We start from the raw sequence: 18,399 nt of genomic DNA on the forward strand, positions 1-18,399 counted from the left end.
TTATCTATGTTTGTCTACTGGGAAAGTCTGGGGATATTTAGATTGGTTTCAGATGGGTAAAGAAAAGTCAGGAAAATTTAACTTTTGCCCCAGTATTACAGAACTGGTGAGAGCAAGAGTTTGGGCTTAAGCCAAGTCGCTTTCCCACTTCAGCAAGCTGATTCCATTGGAGTTCACTTACTGAGAAAATAGTCTATATTTTAGTGGCAGCATAGTTTCAGTGATTTGAGGAAACTGATTTAAGTTCTAAGAGAAGGGGCCAATGCCTTGTACATCTTTCCTGTAGGGTGTGTGTTTGAAGCTTAATCAATATCTCATGAGTCATTTTATTCACTAGAACCAGCATCAGCATCCTCTCTTAAATGTTGTAGGAAGTTCACTGGCAAAGATTTGGGAAGACGTAGTTAAACAATAGACCTTATATCTAACATTGACACCCCCTCCAAAATGAAGAAGTGAAAGCCCTGGTAGCTTCATGGTTAGACAGAAACCAAGGGGAAGAGTACATGCAAAATGGTAGGAAGGAGACTGAGTTTAGGGACTTCAGTAAATATTAGGAGTAGTCAGATCTCTGGAACAGAAAGAAGAGTTGAAAATTGACCAACATTCAACAGAGATTTATCAAGTGCTTAGCACATGTCAGGTATTGTTCTAGGGACCAGGGATTCTGGGGACCACTGCTGAGCGGACAAAACAGAATTGATTTACAATGAAAGCATTTCAAGGATTGGGTTATATTTTATTTACATCTCTCCTTATTATGTTCTTGTCATTCAAAGATGATGGAAAGACTTGGATTTGTAAAGTCTGTATCCTCCTTGTTCAAAAAAACAAAGCACCTTCTAAAGTAGTATGCAATTAATGATGAGATTATAAAATAGAAGTAGAAGCAATAGGTAAATACATTTCAAAAATTTAAAAATCATTGGAATATGGACCCGGCCCAGAGTAAGTCTTGTTACTAAGACACATGTATCCTTGAAATGCTAGACACCGCAAGTGAGCCACAGACAGGGCTTTAGGCTTTTCAGTGGGGGAAGATGATACCATCACTGAAACAACCAACCACCCATGGTCTTTGGAAGAAGAATTATAAGTCCTAATACCAAGAGGAGGGAAAAACTTAAGAATCCTCCAAAAAGCAGGTCACTCTGTGAATATGCTAAAGGACTGTATCAGAAACCAAACACCACTTGGGTGAGGCTGGGAGAGCTCTCACCATGAATCCAGCGGCCGGGTCTCTGTGGGTTCACATGGCATCTCCTCCAACAACAGAGGGGAGGCATGCTCCTAGTGAGTCAGTCCCTGCAGCTTTCTTTGGCAGACATTAACACACGGGAAAGCATGGCTATTGATCCTGCATGTGTTTCATGAGATAAAGAACTTTAATGTGATTCGCAGAATCGCTAGAAGCAAGGCAAGAGGGAGATAAGAAGGCTTGAAGTGAGCTTCCTGCAGAGAAATGTGTGCTTGTAAACACGATCAGAACCATCTCCACTCGGGCCGTTTCGCTCACCCAGCTGTTATGTACAAGTGGGTCTGACCATAGCTGTGCTGCCAGGTGGGTGAGGAAGGCCAGAGAAAGGATGGAAAAAGGCTGTCACGTTTTGTTAGAATAGAAAGAATAAAGCTGGAATGAAACTGCTTTGCCTGTTCCATAGGAATCATCTAGAGTGCCCTCCTGCCCTTTTTAAAAGGGAGTACCCACTGTTCAGTCAGCCAGGATATCGGTGAATACAATACACAGAGAAAAGGTGAAGCTGCATCTCTATGTCTTTCTCTCAATGTAATTCCATGTCTTTTCTCTCTGATTTTAGAAAACAATAGAATGGGTAAAAAAATAGTGAAGGAAGTTTGGTCCATCATTAGAAGGCAAGAAATGACACTAAAAGACAATGAGTAATAAAGATTAATGTGTAGGATACAGACTCATATAACCAACCTTGATGGTTGGTTTTGGAGAACTTGCCAAACTGACATCCTCTTCTGGGATGAGCACATGCACAGGTACACGCAAGCACGCACATGCACGCGTGTGCGCGTGCACACACACACACACACACTGCCCCCAGCCCCTCCCTGTAGCTGTGACTCATCCCTCTCTTTGCTTGTGTGGAACAAGGGTGGGCACTTGACCAAGGGCATCTGGTACAGAGGCTGGCTGCTTCATTCTGATGTTCATTCTCTCTCTCTCCCACTCCCTCCCCCAATCCCTCTCACTCATTGGTCCTGGGTCTTAGGGGATACTGTAGATCCTGTAGACAATGTAGAGATGGAGTTTCTCCTCTCATACTTTGAAAAAACAAAGCTGGTGGGCAGAAAGAGAGAGGAAAGTGAATTAAAGGCTTAGGGAGAAAACAGGGGCCTGAGCCAGTGGCCTTAGATCCACACACACAGAGGAGGGGTAGGAGAAAAGAGAAAGGAAGGGAAGGGCAACCTTGGTCTCACTGGACTTTCCGATAGACTTGCCTGTCCAGGGGCTGAGTGCACACAGCGCCCTGGGTACCAGTGAGATGAAGATGCCTTGTGTCTTTCGAGTGAATCTCTCTCCCATGCATTCTCTCCCTCACTCCTTTCTCACTTAAGATGTTTTAAGTGGGTCTTTGTTTCTAAATTAAATGTTTCCTGACCAAGACACTAAGTAAAATAGAATGTTTTCTTTTTTTTGAGGTAAGGAATAGAGGATTAATGGATATGGCATAAATATATTTTATGTTTTTGTATATTTATGAATTTTAAAAAAGGAAATAGCTTATTTGTGCAGGTGGAAGGGTGGCTGTGAAATTTGCTAAAAACTGAAAAAAAAAAAAAAAGTGAAGCAGAGTTCCCAGTGTTACGTTTCTTTTTAATTGCTGTATAGTTGATTTACAATGTTGTATTGGTTTCAGATGTACAGCACAGAGATTCAGTTGTACATTTTATATATATGTGTGTGTGTGTGTGTATACACACACATACTCTTTTACAGATTCTTTTCCCTTATAGATTATTACAAAATATTGTGTATAGTTTCCAGTTCTTATTGCCGGTTTTATGTTAATGTGTGTTTGTAGGGTAGGGGCAATATTTCACTGGTTCTATTTGCTTTTCTGCTCCTCCATGCCTGTTTCACTCCTACATCTGTACTCCAAACATCTCTGCCCAGTCCAGGTAGCTTCATATACAATTTGGACAGAAGTGGATGACTGTGGTGAAATGTAAAAAGTGATATTAAGTTCAATGGTCACTAATTTAGGAGTGAAACAGAGTCACATACATTCTTGCAGAAGAAGGTTGCTTTTTTCTCCAAAAAGTGATAGTGTTATTCACTCAGTCATGTCTGCCTCTTTGTGACCCCATGAACTGTAGCCCACCAGGCTCCTCTGTCCATGGGATTCTCCAGGCAAGAATACTGGAGTGGGTTGCAATGCACCTCTCCAGGGGAGTCTCCCAACCCAGGGATCGAACCCAGGTCTCCTGGATTGCAGGTAGATTCTTTACCATCTGAGCCACCAGGGAAGCCCCTTTTCCTCCAAACTAGCTAGAAAATCCCTAGGGCCAGGAGGGGCAGGAAAAGGAGAGGAAGTACACTAGATTATACCTAAAATCTCTGCTGGAGTGAGGGTCATCTTTTTCCTTCACCAGTCCAGGTGAAGCCCTAGTTGACAGCAGAGAATGAGTGTCCTGTCAGCGGCCTTGCAGGAAGGACACCACTCAAGGCCCCAAGACTTGGCTTAGGACTTGTCTGACCCAGAACTGTGGAAAATTCCTCCTCTCAATGCCATGACCCCTCAGAAGGGGGAAGTGAGGGTAAGGTCATATGGTAAGGAATCTGCCTGTAATGTAGGAAATCTGGGTTTGATCCCTGGGTTGGTAAGATCCCCTGGAGAAGGAAATGGCAACACTCTCCAGTATTCTTGCCTGGAGAATTCCATGGACAGAGGAGCCTGGCGGGCTACAGTCCATGGGGTTGCAAAGAGTTAAGACACAACTGAGCGACTAATACTTTCACTTCTTTTCAAGGCAATTGAAAGATATTTTTCTTGGCTCTCAACCAAAGATCAAGAAAAAATGTTTATTAAAAAATGAAAAAACATTTTCCTGGCTGTACGTTTCCTCCCCCATCTTCAATGCTTTACACACAGCTAGATCCACTGTAGATGAAAGATTTGAATGAATGAAAAGGGATTTACTAACCAGCATTTGGAAAGCATGCTGAAGGATACCAGCATAAGTTATAGTATTCATTTACTCTTGAGATATTTATGCAGAAAATTCATTCTCTGGTCTTCATTTTGGGGATAAGGGGATAAGTAATGTGGCTAGAGGGCCGGGGCTTCAAGGAAGGCAATGGTACAGACAGTCACTCAGTGGTTGTGGTTGAGGGTGCCCCTGGCCTGAGGCTGTATCTCAAGGGGCTTAGAGAGTGTCTCCTTGGCGTGAAGCAGAGCTTTCCTGGAGAGCAAGGCTTTGTTGGCGAGGCTTGGGTACTAAAAAATAACCACCCCAACTCAGCGGCTTTACAGAAAGTTTATTTACCACTCTTGTCACACTCCCAGGCAGGTCACAAGGCCCGCCTCTGTTTCGTTACCTCACCTCCTGGATCCCATGACTTCCCAGGCTGTACTGCCAGGGGCGGACAGAGGTGGAGGATCTCAAGTGAGAGTCTTCAGGGCCAAGCCCGAGAGTAGCTCAGGTCACCAGCCTACATCCCATCGACACAGACTCACTCCCATGGCCCCAGCTGCAAAGGAGCTGGGAACTGTGGCTTAGCTGTGTGCCTGAGAGGAACCTGATGGGGAATGCAAAACATTATCCACTACAGAGGGCCAGCGGGGGAAAGGGGGCAACAAACGAGCAGGGCCAAGGGAGCCCCTGTGTGGCAGCCAGTGTGAGTCTGCAGCTTCTGGTGGGCAAGGATGCGCGTCAGACACTGCCCTTCCTTGTGTGCAGGCACCGTCTCCATTTTGCACCGGCCTTGAGAGCATGTAAAGGGATGTGAGAGCAGCTGCTCTGAAGCAGCCAAGGGGACCTCCAGAGCAAAAGACCTTTGTAATCGGCACAGCGTGCACGGAGGGAAGGCGCCCTCCTCCGCCGCCTCCTCTCCCGCCCCATATGCATGTGTTCGGTTCTGCAGCCTCCACGGGCTTCAGGGAGCTTACTGTGTACGTGCACAGCCAGCTCTGCCCCGGAGCACCTGGCTTTCCGTTCCTTGCTGTTCTTTCCCACAGCGTAATAAGCACGGATGCTGATGGTGTGTGTGGACACGGGAAAGGAGCGCCCTGATACGCTCCTGTTTGCTGCCCCGGAGCCAGCAGGGGGCCCAGCGTCCCCGTGAGAATGTGAGACCGAGGCTGCCACCTGGGGCGGGAGGTCAGACAGAGTGATGATTGTCATCCCTGGGCTGTGATCCTCCCAGAGGGACTCTCAGAGATCGACCCGGCCACGTCCTCCTTGGAAAGCTTTACTCGCAGGCCACATGGCACAGAGGTTTCTTCTGAGAGAAGAGAGGGAGCCGACTTAAGTGCTGTCCTCTGAGGGCCTGGGTGGTATCTTGTATTTTTGGGTGCGACCCACTTTGCAGGGACCGGCAGCCCTGCCTCCACTCCTCAGGGAGTGATCATTCTCATCAGGGAAGATCATTTGCCTGTTAGGCTGTCACTGGATTTTCAGCGGCTGCTCTGAGTTTTCTCTGTTTATGGAACAGAGAACCAGGGAGATGTTTTCTAAAGAAGAAAGTTTGGTGTTAGAACTGAGGACAGAGAAAGGAGTCAGAAGGGACTGAGGGGCCTCTCGTGATCTCAGGCCAGTTGCCCTGGTCTGTGGAGTTCCTTGCGCTGTCCTGTCCACTCCTAGAGCAGCTGCTCTGAAGGAGCAGACGGGACCACGAAATGCTTCCGTATGTAAGTGTTTCATGAAGACTTCCAGAACTGGGTGCCCCCAGCCCATTACTGAAATAAGCAGCCTCTTTCTCACTAGAGGGACTCATGGTCTTCTAGAAATTCTCCAGGTTATCTTTCCTGAATGAAGGTAGAGAGACTAACATCTGGAAACGAAGTGAGTGTTCTCATGTTAGCCTGTGGGCTTCAGATCACCATCAGAGCAAGTATATAGTCAGGTACACAGTCATTTGTTTCTTGTAAATTGTTCCCCACCAAAAAAAAGATTTTTTTAAAAAGAGCCCTTTCAGAACCTCTTGTGTGGGGACTGAGTGCTGAGCAGCTGTGGCAAAGGGCCTGGTGGTCTGCTCTCTGTCATTCCCCGCCTCTTCCTGAGTGCTTTCTCCAGGGCAGCCGTTGGAAGACAGACAAATAGTCAGTTCTAGGTTCAGTTGCGGCCTCTGGTCAGCAACTTCATGGGTAACTGAGGAAAAAAGTCAGCTTGGGTCATGCTTTGTGACAGACCACCATCCAAGATGACAGTGATACTGTCTTAATTCCACAACGTAATACGATTTTCATCAGTGGGACTTAGTGCTTGAAGACACTAAAAAGTTTGAAGCAACAGCTCCAATGAGTCATTTTGCAACAAATTTACTGGGCAGAATCACTTTTCATGATTCCTCAGTGGTCCCAGCAATTATGTCTGTTGAAAGTACTGCGTTTCTTCTTTTTCCCTTTTAGAGGTTTATACATTTTGAATAACAGGCATGGAAATAAGACAGTGCTTTGAATGAGTTTTTAAAAAGGGCCTGATATACTTAGCATTGCTCAATTAATGCAGTATCATTTTAGGAAAGCGATTCCAGTTCTGTCTTCTGGTATCTGTGGCAACAAATGTGTGGATATTATCAGAAATAGTATTTGTTTGTTTTAAAATGTGTTCCTCAGACCTCTTGATTTCTTCCTGGCAGAGCAGACATTTTGCGCTCTGGTGTGGATGTGGAGTAATGATTTGGTCATTCTAGTCAACTGTCTCAACTAGCCAGGTGAAGCAATTTCCCACCAGGTTGAACAACCTTCTGAAGCCTTTCTTCTGCTCCCTTTCATTTCCTGCCTGTGTCCTTAGCACCCAGTTTGTATATAATATCACATAGGACTTGGTGCTTTAAGCTGTGCACCTAAAAGGTTGAGCAAAAGTAACCACAGCCGAGTGACCAGAGCTAGTCTCGTCTCTGTGAGAATGACAGACATGTTGGCCTTTCAGTACATTAGGTCTGCAGCTACATTAGCTGTTTCTGTGTCTTTAGATTTCGCAAAAGGGAACTGAAATCCAGCAAGTCGTATTAGAAGCCCATTCAGAAAATGAACAAAAAAGCAAATGAAAACCACCCAGAAGGAGGCGGTATATTTTTCACTTTGCGTTTTGTAGGCGTAAGTCCCTTCCTTGTAATTTGCAATTTTTTCTGAGAGGTGGTGGAGTTTCACTTCAGAGGCAAACAATATCATGACAAGACAGCCACAGGAGCCTGCAAGAGAAAGAACAAACAACGCGCTGGGACAACATTTCCTGATTGTAAGGGACGAGGAAGAGGGTTTACGTGCAAGCTAAAGAAAGCCTTTCCCACCAGCTCATTTGCATTCGTCTACAAAAATACTTCAAATACGTAATCATGAGCCTGATACCCCAACGACGGGCGGCAGTGTCTGGGTTATGGCTCTGAGTGAGAAGACTTGTTGCAGGGTAGAATCGAGCCAGTCTTACAAAGACTAGGAGATGTCCCACTTCGCATGAAGAGAGGCTGAATTGCTGGGCGCCTTAAAAGCGCGGTGGTGGAATCAGGCTGCACAGCAAGCCCGGCTATGGTGTGACTTCAAGAGAGCACGTTTCTCTGTACTTCACAGGCCATACACGAGAAATGTTGTCAACTAGTCCCCTTGTGAAAGGGCTGAAAGCTTTCTCCTTCCCCTCCTCCGGCTCCCACCTGGCCACAGCTGCCCAGAGGTGTCCCTGCGCAAAGGCAGCCATGTCTAACATGTTGAGATGGAGAGTATCTATTCTCCTTGTTTGTAACAGAACTCAGGATTTTTACCTAGGTATGTGGCTGCCTTGAACAAAGACTACATTGGTTGAGGGAGGTTGGTATGTGGGGCTAGAAAAGTTTCCTTGAAGTGTGCAGCATTAGGGGCCTCCACTTTCTTTCCCTGTTGTCCTTCCTGTCGCTGAAATATGTATGCAATGGCTGGAGCACCATTTTGGGCAATGTGGCCTTAGAAATGGAAGCCGTGTGTTATGGTAAAATAGGAAAGGAGGAATCTTGGATATCAGATACCAGGAGTCACCAGACCAGCCCTGGACTTCAACTTCTAGGTTTTTACATGAGAGAATAATAAGTATTTATTTTGTTTAACCCATCATTATTATTTTCCTCTCGTTTATTACTCATTGGTAGCCTAATCTACTTTTAAATGGTGTGACTATGGCCTGGAGTTCTCTGCAGGACAGGGGCACAACATGTTGAGTGGTGCCTGAAAACTCAGGCCCTCTCCCCTGAGGATGGAGGAAGGGAGCCCCCCAGAGGGGTGGGGGGCACAGGGGGGCAGAAGCACGTGGCAAGGAGGAGCAGAGTCGGGGACACCATGGAGAGCCAGGGCTCTGAGGGCTCCCACAGCTACAGATGCATCCCAGGTCATCATAACAGGTTGCTAGTTAAAAGGAGACTTGCTGAAATGGTTTTCTGACTTTGATTAAAACAATTTGGTTTCACACTCTGAATCTCCCTTTTGTTATATGAAAGTAGTCCATTTAAAATGTTATTTATTTGGTCACTCTGTGCTGCATGTGGGATCTCAGTTCCCTGATCAGGGACCAACCCTGCACCCCCTGCAGTGACAGTTCAGAGTCCTAACCACTGGACCACCAGGGAAGTCCCAAAGTCAGTTTTATCCTCCCAGTCTCCCCTTCCTTGTCTACAAAATGTGGGTAAGAAAGATGATTCAAGATTAACATTTGATATTAGAATTGTCACAGAGAAATGCTTGCTAACTGGTCACTATTCCTCTGGTGCTTATGTATTCTTTTTGCCTTGCAAATCTTAACCATCATCCCTTACTGCACTCTACTACACTCCAAAAAACCCCTAACTCCATCAGTTAGGCTACCCTGCCTTGTTCCTTCACACGCTCTCCCATTAGATTTGTGACTCCTTGAAGAGGAGTAAGTGCTTTTGCCTTCAGTGACAGTTAATTCAGATGTCTGGGAGCAGCAACGTAGTGGCTTAAGTTCTCATTCATTAATTCACTCAATCCTTTATTCAATGAGACTTACTGATGGGCCAAGCATGGTAGTAGTGGGGAGCTTTCAACATGAAAGAAAAGGTATATGGTGGTTTCTGCTCTAACAGAGAGTATAATTGGGCAGGGAACTCAGATAAAAAAGTTATAAACCTATCGCAGTGAGCGTCATAGTAAAGGGAGGTGCGGGTGGCTATACCTGAGAGGGCGGGCAGCATCCTAGAAGGTTCTTTGGAAGTAGCTGTAGGAAAAGTTAGCAAAGGGAGGCTGGACTGTGTGGGGAGAACATTCCAGACATGAGGTGCTAACATGCAAATACTGCCCCATTCCTTTTCCAAAGGCTGGGTTTGGGTTGGTAGAGAGGGGTAGGGTCCGGAGCGAACAGGAAAAGTGAAATTCCATTTCTTCTATTAGAATTTCACTGAGGACTGGCCCCACCAGCTTGCTCCTCGTAATCATACACCCCCAAATAATCAAATGATATAATTTTCTAGAAACTTCACTTCCCACCGGCCTCGCGGAATATTCCTTTGTAAAAATTGTCAGCCTATTTTTGTATTCTGAGCTTAAAACCAGAGCTCTCCCCTGGCAAAACTGTATTATTCCTTTATTGTTCGAACTAACAAAGAGGCTGCGATGCTGTTTTCTCTTTATCTTTTATTTGAAAATTGTGGAGAAAATGCCATTGCTTTTACCATAAGAACCTTCTTTGTGTGAGGAGATGGTGAATTTCAGACAGAAGTGAAACCCTGTATATTCTGGGTGCTTGAAAGAAAAATTCAAGTTCGGTTTCCTTTTTCAAGTTGTTTAATATTTTAAAGGTACTACTTTGTTAAGGAGACTGCATCATAGTGAGACCACATTTCAAATTCTTAAAGTCAAGGTTGCTGGGGTATCTTAAAACCAATAGCCCTTTGCTGGAGCTAATACTTCAAGCCTGCAAGCTCCCAAAACACGATGTAGTCGTTAAGAGGATAGTCTATGATTTCGCTCTGGATTTAGGAGTTATCCGTGAAGTAGACTTGGTCATTTCAGAGTCAGAGCATGGAAACCCAGCCTGAGTCTCTGCCAACCCCTGAGTGATGCTAAGACACATGGAGGGAAACAGCTCAGTGTGAACTTGGGGCATTTTTGCTTCTCTTTCCCCAGCTCTAAAAGAAATATAGGGCCACTGATACCTCTTTATGGCTTATGGAACAAAAGATACCCAAGAAGTGTTTCTCTTTTTGTCGTGGCTGCTGGGGACATGGAGAGAAGGGTGTAAGGGACAAGAATAAGTGTGAGTAATGATAAGAATAGGGTTCAGCATGTTTCTAGTTTGGCTCTTAGACTCCATCGAAGGGGTTCCTGCTATGGGCGCCATATTTAAAGGGTCCTGCTCTCTGTCCTGTTGATACCTCTCCCCCATAAGGTGAGGAATCCTTGATGTCAATGGAATGGGTCCGTCTACAGTCCTTGACTGCGTTCTAGACTATACTCTTGCTGTTGTTCAGTCACTAAGTTGTGTCTGACTCTTTGGACTGCAGCATGCCAGGCTTTCCTGTCCTTCACTATCTCCCAGAGTTTGCTCAAACTCATGTCCATTGAGTTGATGATGCCATCCAACCATCTCATCCTCTGTCAGCCCCTTTTCTTCCTGCCTCCAATCTTTCCCAGCATCAGGGTCTTTTCTAATGAGCTGGCTCTTTGCATCAGGTGGCCCAAGTATTGGAGCTTCAGCATCAGTCCTTCCAATGAATATTCAAGGCTAATTTCCTTTAGGATTGACTGGTTTGATCTCCTTGCAGTCCAAGGGACTCTCAAGAATCGTCTCCAACACCACAGTTCAAAAGCATCAGTTCTTCAGTGCTCAGCCTTCTTTATGGTCCAACTCTCACATCCGTACATGACTGCTGGAAAAAGCATAGCTTTTATATGGATCTTTGTTGGCAAAGTGATATCTCTGCTTTTTAATATGCTGTCTAGGTTGGTCATAGGTTTCCTTCCAAGGAGCAAGCGTCTTTTAATTTCGTGGCTGCAGTCACCATCTGCAGTGATTTTGGAGCCCAAGAAAATAAAGTCTGTCATTTTCCATTGTTTCCCCATCTATTTGCCTTGAAGACTGTACTCTTGGGACTCAGGAATTTTCTCTGCACACAGCCCTGAGCATTCTTCTTGAGCTGGCATGAGTGTCTTTCCAGGGTCCATCTCCCCAGGGGTGGATTTTGTGGCAGGTGCTGTACAGCTCTGAGGCCTGAGAGTGGCCAAGGAAAAGAACAGCTGTTTGGCAGGCATGGTCAGAGGTTGGATATGCTGTGGAGTGTTCATATGTGCTTGCTTGAGGCCCTTTACAGTGTGGATGGAACCAGGCATGGGAAGAGAAGTGAAGAGACAGGGGATGGTACTCCTCCCTTAGCCACATTCAGGTGCAGAATTTCCAGAGCTCAAGAATTCTAAATTTGGGACTTCCCTGGTGGTCCAGTGGCTAAGACTCTACACTCCCAATGCAGGGAGCCTGGGTTCAATCCCTGGTTAGGGAACTAGATCCCACATGCTGCAACTAAGACCTGGCACAGCCAATTAAATAAATAAATATAAATTTTTTTGATTATAAGAGAATATTAATTTTTTAAGTACTCTAATTTGAATCTTGCTTCCAGAACCTTATTTGTCAAGGGAGAAGGATAGAATATGTTTCATTGAATAGTTTAGCTTATAACTTTGAACTGTTTAGACATGTGGTATGTGGACTTGCATTCATGCTCTCGCCCACAGCCTCTCAGAGGTTAGGATCATGCCTGCATGCTTCCTTCTTTCTTTGCCCAGTTACTTGTGTGTCCCCCAAGAGCCCAAACTCAGCTGGGGCCATTTCAGTCCCCACCCCCCAGGTCTGTCTATCTGACCAACACTGCTCCAGCTCACAAGAAAGATTGGAGTACAACAGATGTAGGAAAACCCAACAAGCCTTGCTCAAGCTAGGATTTAGACTATAACCAGGCACATGACTGAGGTTTTTCTGCTGGTGTCTTACTCAAAGATGAGCTGTTTTCCTTTCACGTGTTTGATTTCCCCACCATCTGGCTGGTACCATAGTGGCTTTTTCCCCTTCTCCTTTTAATGACTTTGATTGCTCAGTTAATTTCTGACTGAATAGGATAGCCAAGTTATAAGGCCATCAAACCATGAATCATCAGTCAATTAACAAACATGTGTCATGTACTAGACACTGCACACTCAGGGCTCCCCTCTGGCAGCTGTCTGGGGCTGCAGGATTGGACATCTCTCTCTCCTCCAGTCCTTACATGTAGGGAATGAAGGTCACAGCCAACAAGAACACCGCTTCTTCATCCCTTGGTGACCCCTAAGGTTGACTATGGTCTCATGGGTGGGAACATCCTGCCAGGATCCATGGAGTCTGGTGGAAATGTTCCCTCAAAGGTGAAAAAATAAAACAAAACCCCAACTCTGAAGCATTCTATTATCACTAAGATTGCATTTGGGAAATAGTAAATTAGAATTTCAATTCATTTAAAACAATGGCCAAGATTTCCAAAGAGCTAACACGTCATCTTTAAACTCTTTTAGAGATAACTGGGGTCAGGATTTGCCACCCTAAATTATCCCACTTCAACATATTGATTATTTTGAATTTAAGTTACATAAGAAACAGCTAGTACAAGAAGGATACTCTGACCCTCCTCTGTCTCCCTGAAATCAGGAAATAAATTGCCCACTTGAAGGGCACCCTCTCTGCACCTGGAGGGTGGAGGACATCCTTATCACCAGAGATAGAGAATTCAGGGCCAAGATGCCTGTCTAAACAAAACTTGTAAGTTCTTCACCAATTTACTACCCCAAGCCCCAGCCACTTTGTCTTACTAATTTTTCACAAATTATTGTTTCTTTGTCTGAAAGATGTAAAAGCTGCCTGCTTGGGTCAGTTCTTCGAGTCTCATATTTTATGAGCTCTAGTACGAAATTAAATTTGGTCTTCTCTTGTTAATCTGCCTTTATCAATTTAATTATGAGACCAGACAAAGAACCTGGAAGGAAAGGGAGAAAAGTTTTCTGTACCTGCGATGGCAACTCTTAGAGGCATTCCCTTTCCTCCACAGCATGATAAATTGAAAATTTCCTTCTTTAAGGAGACTTCAGAGATGATACACGGTGGTAGGAAAACCACAACTTTTCAGGTGTAAGTGCTAATTTTCTGTGAAATTATGTAATTTCATTAGAAAATCAGTTTTATTGGTGAGATCTCTGGCCATGATTTCTTCCCCAAAAGGAAACTGCTCCAGTTCCAGACTACTTTAGACACCAGTGGCTACCATCTAGACTAGTAAGGCAAGCTAATCCCTAAGAATAGATTGAGGTTATCATGAGAGCCATTTGGTCACGTGTTTCTAAATAGCAGGTGTGGATGAAGTTATAATACCAGTTGCTGTTCTGTTGCTCAGTCTTGTCCAACTCTTTGTGACCCAGTGGACTGAAGCCCACTAGGCTTCTCTGTCCTTCACTATCTCCCCAAGTTTGCTCAAACTCACATCCATTGAGTCGGTGATGCCATGCAACTATATCATCCTCTGCCACCCCCTTCTCCTTCTGCCTTCAATCTTTCCCAGCATCAGGGTCTTTTCCAATGGCTCTTCACAATAGGTGGCCAAAGTATTGGGGCCTCAGCCTCAGAATCAGTCCTTTCAATGAATATTCAGAGTTGATTTCCTTTAGGATTGACTGGTTTGATCTCCTTGCAGTCCAAGAGAGTCTCAAGAGTCTTCCCCAGCTCCACAGTTCAAAAGCATCAGTTCTTCAGCACTCATAATACCAGCTAGGTTCAGCTTTCCCCCTTCTTCTGTAATGTATGTCTTCTGTCATAGAGAGTTGCAGAGCCCATATCTAACTTAAGTTTTATAAATGTCATGTGAGTGAGAATGATTCATGCAAAGAAGAAATGGTCTTAAAACACCATGTTTGTCTAATCTAAATCAATTTTCAGAAAAGGAGATGGTCATTTGCTACTAGAAAATGTTTAGAGCTTCTTCTGTTTTATTCATTTATTCAACGAATACTGGATGCTTACTGAACTATTCTAGGTACTGGGGATACAGCACTGAAAAAGCAGATGAGCAACTTCCCTGGTGGTCCAGTGGTTAAGACTCTGCATTTCCAATGCAGGGGACATGGGTTGGATCCTTGGTCACAGAACGAAGATCCCACATGCCACATGGCATGGCCAAAAATAAATAAGATGCTATCTTCTATATCATAGTATCCCGACTCCTGCAAAAGCAGATGAAAATTCCTATCTTGATGGGATATGTATCTTAGTGATGGTGAGAATGGAGAGAGAGGCAATAACAAAATAAGTAAGTCCATTCTATAGTTTATCAGAGTGTGATGTGTACTAAAGAGAATAAAATAAAGCAGGGAAGAGAGATGGCCAGGGGAGGTTCCAGAGAGAAGATGACATTTCAGTGCCTCTTGATGATGTCAGGGAGTTAGATGACAGGTATTTGAGGGGAGGAGCATTTCAAACAGAAGGAACAGTGAATGCAAAGGAACCAGGTGGTTTTAGAAGAGAACCAGGCAGAGAGGAGTAAGACATGAGGCACGTGTGCGGTTTTTGTGGTGGGCAGAGCAAGTACTGCTTTGAAAGTTGTAGAAAGGACTTAGGTTTTGACTCTAAATTAAAGAGAGGGTGGGACTTTCCTGGTGGTCCAGTGGTTAAGAATCTGCCTTCCAATGCAGTGGACACGGGCTCGATCCCTAGTTGGGGAACTAAGATCTCACATGCTGTGGGACAGCTAAGTCCATATGCCACAACAACCTCTAAACTGCAATGAAGAGCCCACACTGCAATGAAGATCCCAGTGCAGCCAAAATAAAAAACTTAAAAATAAATGAAACAGAGGGAAGACATAAGTAACCATTCTGAACAGACAGGAGTCCTTTTGCAATTGTGTTAGGACAAGATTGAGGGTCTCCTTGCAGGAGATCACACACAGCCAGGCCCTGAGCTAAGTGATCTAAACAGCCCTTCTACTGCATCCTTACCATGAATGACCTAGAATGCAGTCCCCTCACTATGATTGTGGCCCTTCAGATGGTACCCTGCACATCTAGACAAAACTCCTTGCCCATTGCCATGACAGGCTGGCTAATATTACTTCTTTCCCTCCTGTGGTCTCCTTCCAAAGTATATGCTGAGAAACTAGTGGAGTATTTTTGTTGCTGACTTTTCTTACAACCAATCCTATCCTCCTCAGGCTCTGTAGCTTTGATGCCTGGACATCCTTGATTTCTTTCTCAGACCCTGAACAACAGCTCCTCCATAAGGATTGATGTGGAAATAAGTTGCAGTTGGTTTTTCAACTAACAGTTGCAGAATAATATGCCCTAGACTTATTACAGGGCTTCCCATGTGGCACTAGTGGTAAATAATCTGCCTGCTAATGCAGGAGTTGAAGGAGATTTGGGTTCAATCCCTGAGTCAGGAAGATCCCTCAGAGTGGTAAATGGCAACCCACTCCAGTATTCTTGCCTGGAAAATTCCATGAACAGAGGAGCCTGACAGGCTACAGTCCACAGGGTCACAAAGAGTCAGATACAACTGAGCGACTTAGCTGGCGCACACACACACACAAACACACACACATATGCATACACAGACTTGTTAGAGAGGCCAGGATATTATTAATCCTGAAACTGATCTATGACATAAGCATCTTTCTATTTCTGTACTGTTCTTTATTTTCCTGTCTTCATATTTTATATTGACTGTGCTTATTAATGTCCCATGCCATGGTTACAATTATCCTAATTAATTACTCCCATATTAGGAGTGTCCCCTTTTTAAAGAAAAGCGGTATTTTCATTGTTTACCTTGATTGGTGTAACTCAAACATGATGCTGCATATAAGAGAAGATACAATAAGTACAATTTGCAGTAAGTCCACATTTTGATGGTTTTCATCACCTCTAAAAGGCATGAATCAATGCATTTTATAGCATCCTCAGAGAATATTCACTGAACTGCCTAGAATATTCTACCATGGGTCCTTGGCAAGTCTTCCATGTAACCTGCTTTCTTTCATGCACATGGGAGTTAGACTCTCTATCATCAATTGGGAAATTTCTTGAATGGAATGTAGAAAAGGCATACACTTATATAGTCAATTCTCTGGTGTGAAGCTACGGGTCTAGTTGCTTCCATGATCCACTCCTTCTGTTTGGGTTCCCTCTATTTCTCTACCTCCTTTATTTGAGTACATTTATCTCTCTCCTACTATATTATGAACCTTGAAGGAAGGTTTTTTTCACCTTGTTTTCCCCATTCTGCCTTCCCTGGCCACACTCGCCTCCCTCTCATTGACTCTTGTGGGTGGCCTCCTTTTCACAAAGCTCACTGGTGACCTGTACTGGTTTTTTGTTTTTTGTTTTTTTTTTAACTTTTAATTAAAGTATAGTTGATTTACAATGTTGTGTTAGTTCCTGTCTGTGCTTAGTCGCTCAGTTGTGTCCAACTCTTTGTGACCCATGGACTGTAGCCCGCCAGGCTCCTTTGTCCATGGGGATTCTCCAGGCAAGAATACCGGAGTGGGTTGCCACGTTCTCCTCCAGGGAATCTTCCCAACCCAAGGGTCAAACCCAGGTCTCCCACACTGCAGGCCGATTCTTTACTGTCTGAGCCAGTGCTAGCTCCTAGTGTACAGCAAAGTAATTCAGTTACGTATATATATTTGTATATAGTCTTTTTCATATTCTTCTCCATTATGATTTATTACAGGATTTTGACTATAGTTCCGTGTACTATACAGCAGGACCTTGCTGTTTATCTATTTTATATATGGTTATATATATATATAGATAGATAGATAGTATTATATTTATTAAATATAGTTTATTTATTTTATATATAGTTAGTATCTATTAATCGCCACTCCTAATTTATCCCTCCCCCTACACCTTCCCCCTTTGGTAACTATGAGTTGGTTTTCTGTTGTTGACCTGTACTCTTGAAACTTTCCCATCTTGTAGCCTCCAGGATACCACATCTCCTGATTTTCCTTCTTCATCTCCAGAGAGGCCTGGTCAGTATCCTTTCCTAGCTCCTCCTCCTTCTCAACCCCAGAACCAACTGATGGGATTGGCCCTAGGCCAATTTTTCTGTATCTACATTCTCTTTCTAGATGATCTCATCCATTTTCATTGCTTTGAATAAGATGTATATCCTGACAACTCCTAAATTTATGTTTTTTGTCTAGACCTCTTCTCTGAGTTCCAGACTCATATACCTGACTGTCTACTCGACATGTCCTCTTTTTTTTTTGTTTGTTTATTTTTTTTATTTTATTTTTAAACTTTACATAATTGTATTAGTTTTGCCAAATATCAAAATGAATCGACATGTCCTCTTGAACATCTCATAGGATCTCAAACTTGACGGGCCCTAAATAGAATTCTTGATTTCTAATGCTAAGCTCCTCTCTCCACCACTTTTTTGCCCTGAACTCTAAGCCTGTTCCACCCCCAACTTATTCATCTTGGTTAACGCCACCACTGTCTACTAATTGCTTAAGCTGCCTGCAAAACATTTTGGATCTACTTTCAAAATGTTTTTAGAATCCATTCATCTCTCTCTATCTCCAATGCAATAGCCTACTCTTTCACCAGACATTTCTTAAAAGGTAAATCAGCTATCAGACAGCTTCTTAAGGCCTTTCAAAAAAGCTTCTCTGTGCAATTAGAATCAATTCTAAAAGACTTACAGTGGGTTTGAGGTCTGACATTAACTGATGTTAGCTGATCTCTCTAATTTCTTTCTTTTTTTTTGGCCATTTTCCCCTCACTGCCTACCCTCTAGTCGCATGGGCTTTCTTTCAGTGCCTACAGCAAGTTGGCCTCTTTCCCTAGCATCTCCTCTTGTGTGTTTTCTCCTCTCCTTGGGAAATTCTCTGAGGGTTCTCAGCTTTGTATCTTTAGAACTCAGCTACCTGGAGAAGCCTTCACCAACCACCGTATTAAGACTTGATCTCCCCTCCCCTTCATTCTCCATCATGGCAGTCTGTTTATCACCGTTTTTGTGATTATTGTGACCTTTAATTCCCTGTGTACACTTCTGTTGAACCTCCCACTAGATGGTTGGCTCCACGAGGGCAGGACAGTATGCCTGTGAATTGTGGTAACACCAGCACCCACTCATAATGGCTGGTTCATGGTGGCTACGTCAGGGTTTGTTGAATAAATGAAACATAGGCACCTGTATCAG

At 44.0% G+C, this 18,399-nt stretch overlaps 1 protein-coding gene across 1 annotated transcript in view; it reads right to left on the reverse strand.

The window, feature by feature from the left end:
* Window positions 1–7,096: 7,096 nt before the first annotated feature.
* CLRN1 (clarin 1) overlaps window positions 7,097–18,399 on the reverse strand; it is a 44,391-nt gene continuing 33,088 nt past the window's right edge. Inside the window, exon 3 of the mRNA XM_086317264.1 lies at window positions 7,097–7,387. Coding sequence (XP_086173390.1) covers window positions 7,122–7,387 — 266 coding nt within the window. The 3' untranslated portion in view covers window positions 7,097–7,121. The remainder of the gene's footprint in view (window positions 7,388–18,399) is intronic.

This window comes from Bos grunniens, chromosome 1 (genome assembly GCF_055505025.1).
Source record: "Bos grunniens cultivar Pamir isolate PY7600 chromosome 1, Bosgru_T2T1.0, whole genome shotgun sequence".
NCBI classification, from domain to species: domain Eukaryota; kingdom Metazoa; phylum Chordata; class Mammalia; order Artiodactyla; family Bovidae; genus Bos; species Bos grunniens.